General features: G+C 46.2%; 1 protein-coding gene across 1 annotated transcript in view; it reads right to left on the reverse strand.

Annotated features, from left to right (window-relative positions):
* The window catches only part of LOC115237559 (neurotrimin-like), a 13,443-nt gene extending 9,968 nt beyond the window's left edge, over positions 1-3,475 (reverse strand). The window contains exon 1 of the mRNA XM_029810686.1: positions 2,581-3,475. Within this exon, the coding sequence (XP_029666546.1) occupies positions 2,581-2,650 (70 nt within the window). The 5' untranslated portion in view covers positions 2,651-3,475. The remainder of the gene's footprint in view (positions 1-2,580) is intronic.
* Between the last annotated feature and the right edge of the window lie 3,328 nt (positions 3,476-6,803).

Below are 6,803 nucleotides of genomic sequence, written 5' to 3' on the forward strand. Positions count from 1 at the left end.
GGGCAGGAAGAAGTAAATTTCTCGGAAACAGAAGACGAATCTAAAATCGTATATATTTCCCGAGAGACAAAGCTACCCGATGTGCAGAGAGACTCAAGCTGCGTCCGGGAGGACTGGTGTTTCCTTTCCCACTTTATCAGAACGACACGTACGCATGCCCGTGCAGTTTTACGACGTCATCGTGTACTAAACTGCCACATAAATCCCAGTTTTTAGCTCCTGAAAGATTATTTCCCTCCGACGCGTGACGTGATTTTATAATAACTCTTAACTTGCGACGGTCTTATATTGAAATATTCTCGTAACGTGCGAGCTCGTATTAATCCTATCCCTTGTGCTAAGAATAATTTAATGTCACGCGCGAGGGAGTGTGGCATTTTGTATATAACAATCTTTTTTCTCCGTCTATAATTATAATTTAAATACGAAATAAATATAGATTTCAATACGAAATAAAATATAGAATTTATGTTATTATTAAGAATAATAGACAGGAAACGCTCTTCTCTCGTTTCTCCGCGGTATTTTGATTTCTGGAATGCTTTCAATAATGCCTACAAGCTCGCCAAAGTCCCATTTTACGCAAATCTATTTTGCGCATCCAAAATGACTTCTCGCGGTTTCGCTCGTGCAACGTCTCGAGTCAGTAGTTTAGCCTGAGTTGTGGCAGCCGCGTTGATAGCGCGTCGAACTTCTCCATTTCCGGAGAACGGGCGAAGTGGTCCGCAGTTAATCACCGCTGAGGTATAATCAACGATTGTGTAGAAGCACGCCTAAGACGTGTGCGTGTGTGTATGCGAATACTACGAATCGAAAGCGTATAATGTATCGTTGAAGTGATGCCGGAATAAACTCGCCGTTACCGGGTCTGAACTTCTCGTAGTAGCTTCTCGTAGTCGAGAGTTAATTAGTGTACTTTTCAAGTGATTTACGCGGAGAGAAACTACGCTGATACTTAAGTAAATTATTCAACGAACGGCCGAACCGATTACATATCGACAGGAATGACAGTGTCGATGGACTTTCCACGCGGTTACGAAAGGCGGGCGAGGTCCATGGTGATAATCGGATGTTATCGGCGCTTCGGATTTTCCGCTCACGCTCCGTTACTCCCAGAATTGATTACGCCTCGTTGAAGAGACAGGCTTGCGAGCGAGGTCGTCCTTTAAGCAGATATTCTTCTGTGAGTGTGATTGCGTCACTCGTGGTTAAAAACGCTTAGCGGAATCACATATATTCTATTCAATTCAGAAATCCTTGGCCTTTCAAAACTAATCTTGCACTTGGTATCTCTCTCCCTTTCGTTTCTTTTTATCAAGATAAAAACTTCTACATTTTGCTAGGATGGAAAAATTATTTTCAGGATAGATTGAAAACAGACAGAAATAAATTACGTTTATACACGAAGAACTGTCTTCGAACTGGTTGTTTTACAAACTGTTGAAGAAAGTTTGTTCCTTTCGACAAATTTAATCGAATTCATATTTAAAGAAGAGATGCAAGAGTCGCCGAGTTTCATCCCGCGAAACGTCACAACGATTGCTAGACCATCTCGTAAATACGTACGTACTCTTGTCATCCATAAATGGATTGATTCTCCAGAACGACGCTGTGTTGTTTCTGTTTCATGAGCGGGCTTTAAAACGCGACCGCATCGCAATGATGCAGCCGCGCGAGATGAAATCGATAGACACGTCCCTGAACGACGTCACGGGGGAGAAAACGGGGGAGCTGTCGTTCGTCTCCCTCCTCGTCTTCGTCGCCCGATGACGGAATCATCGAGACGACACGCAGAGATCCCGCAGGGACGGGCGGGGAAGAGGTTGACAAAGAGGAGAATGTCATAGGAGTAAGGGAGAAGAGAGAGAGAGAGAAAGAGAGAGAGAGGGATATATAAAGGGAGACGTAGAGAGAACGTAGTATGGAGGGAGGTACAATGCTGCGGCGCGACAAACAAGGGTGGCGCTAGATACGGTCCTGGACCGGGACCGGAGGTTGTGCCCCCTTTTCTATCCCCCACCCCCCTACCGTTCGGAGTTCTCTCTTCCGTCCTTTTATCTTTATCTATTCTCGAGTATCCCCGCGATCTTCTCTTACACGTATCCGTTGTTCGGTTCACGATAGCGGGAAAAATGCGGCGCCCGAGCGCATCGCACGCATCCGTACGGTGCATGCAGCGTGCGAGGGAAACAGAGAGAGAGAGAGAGAGAGAGAGAGAGAGAAAGAGAGAGAGAGAGAGAGAGACGTATGCAACGTATCGCTACACCCCAAAATCTGATCGATCCATCCGCAGCACGAGTGCCATGGAGCCCCACCTCCCCGCAAATCCGTGCGACAACATCGACGGCTTGATCGCAACCTACCTACCCTTACATGCATTGTGAATCGAGAACACCGCTATTGCAGCATCCCTCCCCCTCCCCTTCCTCCCCCTGAAGCGTCTTCCTGTTCTGGAACCATAACCTGCCGCATCTGATATTTCCCTGTCATCTGTTTCGCGGATTCGCGTACGGCTAAATAAGGTACGTGTTATCGTCGCGCGATCGACAGATCGAGAAATCTTTCGGGGATGAAGCTTACCGGTAATACCTAGTAGGATCCAGCACACGAGGCACAGGACGTAGTAGTTGACGTAGGAGGACCTCCTCATGGTGATCACGACGACAACAATGATGATGACGACGACGACGACGACGACGGCGTAACTGTCCCTGGATCCACTGACATCTCATGGAACACCTCGGTGCATCCCCTTCTCCCGGTGCTTCCTCTGCTTAATAATCATCCGTCGTCGTCCCGCTCATCTTCCAGCCTGATGCTACCAGGAGTCGCGCATACTCCCGCGTTATCCGTCGTTGCAACCCTCTCGTTGCAACCTGTTCGTTGCGGCGTTCTCGTCGCGCACTCACCAATCTTTCCGCCTCTCCCTCTTCCCTTTTTCCTTTCTCTTCTTCCTTCCAACACTGTGATATCACATTATTTTGCCTTGTGTGGATACTCCGCCGCGCGGATACCTCACCGAACGCAAAATCGGCGGATCGCGGCCGAGTTGATCAGTCTAGAGGAGCGGTCCCCGCGCGCAGAATTTATCGTATCCCGGTGCAACCGATCCGGGGATGAGCACCGGATCCTCCTTTAATTACTCCAAAGGAGGAGAACGCAAAGTGTCGCGCGCACCAAGGTCACGAAACGGTCTGCCTCGGCGTTCACAATCGGGATCATCCCCCCCTTATCCTTTTTTTTTTTACCCCGCGATTGTTACTCCTCGTTCTGTGCGGACACTCGGTATACCTCGGATCGGTCGACAGTAACTGTGATACGCGACCGGGGTTTCCCGCACTCGGCTCGTCCGCGGTTTGTCGTCCCGGGCGAAGCTCTGAAACCGCCGGGCCTCCGGTGGCACTGCCCGCGCCCGCCCGGGGATTCCGCGCAGGCGTGCTCTCTCTCCTCTCTACTCTACTCCAGCGGCGATCAGTCAGCCTCCTCCTTCCTCGAGGCCTTCTGCCTTTTCCGCTGCCGCCGCCGCCGCCGCCGCCGCCACCGCCGACACCGTCTTCCACCCCCGCGCTGCGCGCTTCATTCCGCGTCGCGCAGCTTCATCGGCGCTGTACACCCGCTCCAAATTTTTCTTCCCGCTCTTCTCGTCTCCTTCGTTTTTCGCGCCTCCGTCTTCTCCGCTTTCTTTCTTCTTCCTGCCGCTCACCGTACTTCCGCTCGTGTGTCCTATACGACGACAAAACCCGCGATCATTGCTCGTCTCGCAAGCGTGGACAAATTTCACGCTCTTTACATGACGTTATCCTCTCTCTCTCTCTCTTTCCTCTCTGTATATCCTCTCTGGGAATTGAATGGCGCGCTGGCTTAGACCTCCGCGCGCGTGTCCTGTCTTCCGCCAGCAGTCGAGAGAAACTTTAAACATCGCGTCTCCGCTCGTAACAGCGTGTCAGGTTGCGCGGTACCGGAGCGTTTCCCCATCCGCGGATCATTCGTGCTCGTTAATGAGCGTTAAAGAGTTCCCATAGCACCTTAACGGCCTCGTTATTTTTGCCTCTATACGCGTTCTCTCTTTCGAGTTTCTTGTGCTTCAAACACTCTCAAATATTACGGTCATCCTGTTTCTCCCATTCGCTTTCTGTCTCTCTCGCTCGATTTCAACCGCTATGGTCTCGTCTAAATTAATTCTCCGAGTCCCTTCCGGATTCTTGGTTTTTTTTTTTTATTTTTCGTGAGCGTACATTTAACCCTTAGATGTGTGTGCGTTGCGAGTTTAAGTTTTCTTTTCATATTTATGCGATCCGAAGTTTCTCAACTGGAAACAACTTATGCAACGCGAGAAAATGGCGAGAAAGAGATCTCTCGCCAGACGAGACGTAAATTATATTTACACAGATATTTCCCAGAATATAATCGCATTTATATGAAAAAAGAAATTTTTACGAAAACAATTGTATAATTGGATACGTATTCATGTGCTACATTAAATAATGTTTCTCGGGTACCTACGCAATATGCAACGTTGAAATTGAGGTAGACCGCCTGGAACAGAATGGCGGAAATGTATTTGGAGCCCCTCGTCTCATCGTGGAGCTCCAACTCGCTTCGCTGTGGACAAATGTTAAGCCGCTTACGGTATGAATCTTATCCCCGGAGACTGATGTGCAGCGGGCTTGGCTATTTAATAGGAAAAAAAAAGTATCGCTGTCGCGCTTTTGTTCGTCTTCTCTTCAAACACAACGGACCGTTCTGTATCAGCTTTCTCGCTCTTCGAGACATTTAGACAATAATGTCCTGATTTTGTTCCACTTTGATTTAATGAACGAGTTTTGATAATATTAAAAAATCTATTTTACTCTTTTATATTGCTTGTATTGATATTTTCTCTGTGTTATTTACAATATTGTATATTTTATTACGTATTTAAATTGTGTGCTCTACTTTATTATTGATATCGTATTCGATGCTTTCGTGTGCAATTTCAGTTGTATTATGTTTAATGGTTGTTCTCTGTCGCTAATAAATATAATATTACAAATATATAAATATATTAAATTCGTCGAGAAACAGATTTCAATTTCGGCGTCCGACATGTTTTGCATAATTTACGATGGAAAGGTTTTCCGTTCGATGTTATCTAGACGAATATCGTTCCAAGCTTTCACGTCCGCTTGCCAAAATTAACCGCCGTCGTCTTTGAAACTAAGTTTTCGTATCACGTCGAGTTCATGGGACATTGACGTAATTTGTAGTATAAGATAGATAGATAGATAGATAGATAGATAGATAGATAGATAGATAGATAGATAGATAGATAGATAGATAGATAGATAGATAGATAGATAGATAGATAGATAGATAGATAGATAGATAGATAGATAGATAGATAGATAGATAGATAGATAGATAGATAGATAGATAGATAGATAGATAGATAGATAGATAGATAGATAGATAGATAGATAGATAGATAGATAGATAGAGAGAGAGAGAGAGAAAATATACGACGGTATTTGGTAAATTATACAACTTCATTCTCCCAGATATATGTATATGATCGACTGATCACATCCGCATCGTTCCTACTGCAAGACTTTCTTATCTCCTCGCTTACACCTTCCTTTACTAGCGCATCTTTAGAAAACTAACATTACTCAACCCGTTATTTTGCATGAATAACTATTATTTAAAGAGTATATATTAATTGATCAAAGATAGTAACAGAAAGATTAATTCATCAAAAAACAGATAGAAAAAAATTATTCGTAGATAAATAAATATTCTTCTATCGTTATACATATTAGAATTTTAAAACAATCCGCAATCCGCTTGGACAAATGATGGTAGTGTACCAACTTTTTCGACGAGATCAAAAACACCGCCGTGGGATGACTCGGTTCTCGATCGAAACAGACGAAAGTCGATCGGCTTGTTCGCTTCTCGCCGGCCCTTCACCTCACCTTCAGACAACCCGAAGGGTCATATCACCGATGGAAAATCCTACGCTTTTCATGGCGCATCGAACTGGCTGAGACGACGTTAACCTTATCGTCGGCTCCAGAATTGCGCGTCTCCCGTCGTGGGTTGTCCCGTATCGATAACCCATAGAAAGATAAACTTTGCACGTGACTGATAAACCGTCGAAAATCTACAAAAAGCGCGGCGCACTCTGACGAGCCGATTAGTCATTTTTTTATTGATGTATCCGTCTCTTTCTCTCCCTCTCTCTCTCTCTCTCTTCTCTCGCTTTCGCGCATCCTCACGTATGTCACTCTTTTGTCTCGCGACGCGCTGAAACTTTCAGACGCGCTAAATTGCTGCCCCTTTTGCGGGAAAACTCGCGGGAGGAATTACGGGCAGTGCGAGATACATGGCCCGAGAGAGCCATTAATAAAACATCGTTTACCCTTAAACCATCTCCCAGCTTTTCTGACTGTGGCCGCGGCAATTCCGTCGCTGCGTAAGGATAGATCATAAGTGCGTGCGCGCGATTCCAATTCTCGGTATTTTGAAAGTTAGCTACGAGAAAATATCCACGTTGCTGACGTTATCCTCTCTCTCTCTCTCTTTCCTCTCTGTATATCCTCTCTGGGAATTGAATGGCGCGCTGGCTTAGACCTCCGCGCGCGTGTCCTGTCTTCCGCCAGCAGTCGAGAGAAACTTTAAACATCGCGTCTCCGCTCGTAACAGCGTGTCAGGTTGCGCGGTACCGGAGCGTTTCCCCATCCGCGGATCATTCGTGCTCGTTAATGAGCGTTAAAGAGTTCCCATAGCACCTTAACGGCCTCGTTATTTTTGCCTCTATACGC

The sequence above is a fragment of the Formica exsecta genome, unplaced genomic scaffold (assembly GCF_003651465.1).
Source record: "Formica exsecta isolate Colony F162 unplaced genomic scaffold, ASM365146v1 scaffold3, whole genome shotgun sequence".
Taxonomy (NCBI): Eukaryota; Metazoa; Arthropoda; class Insecta; order Hymenoptera; family Formicidae; genus Formica; species Formica exsecta.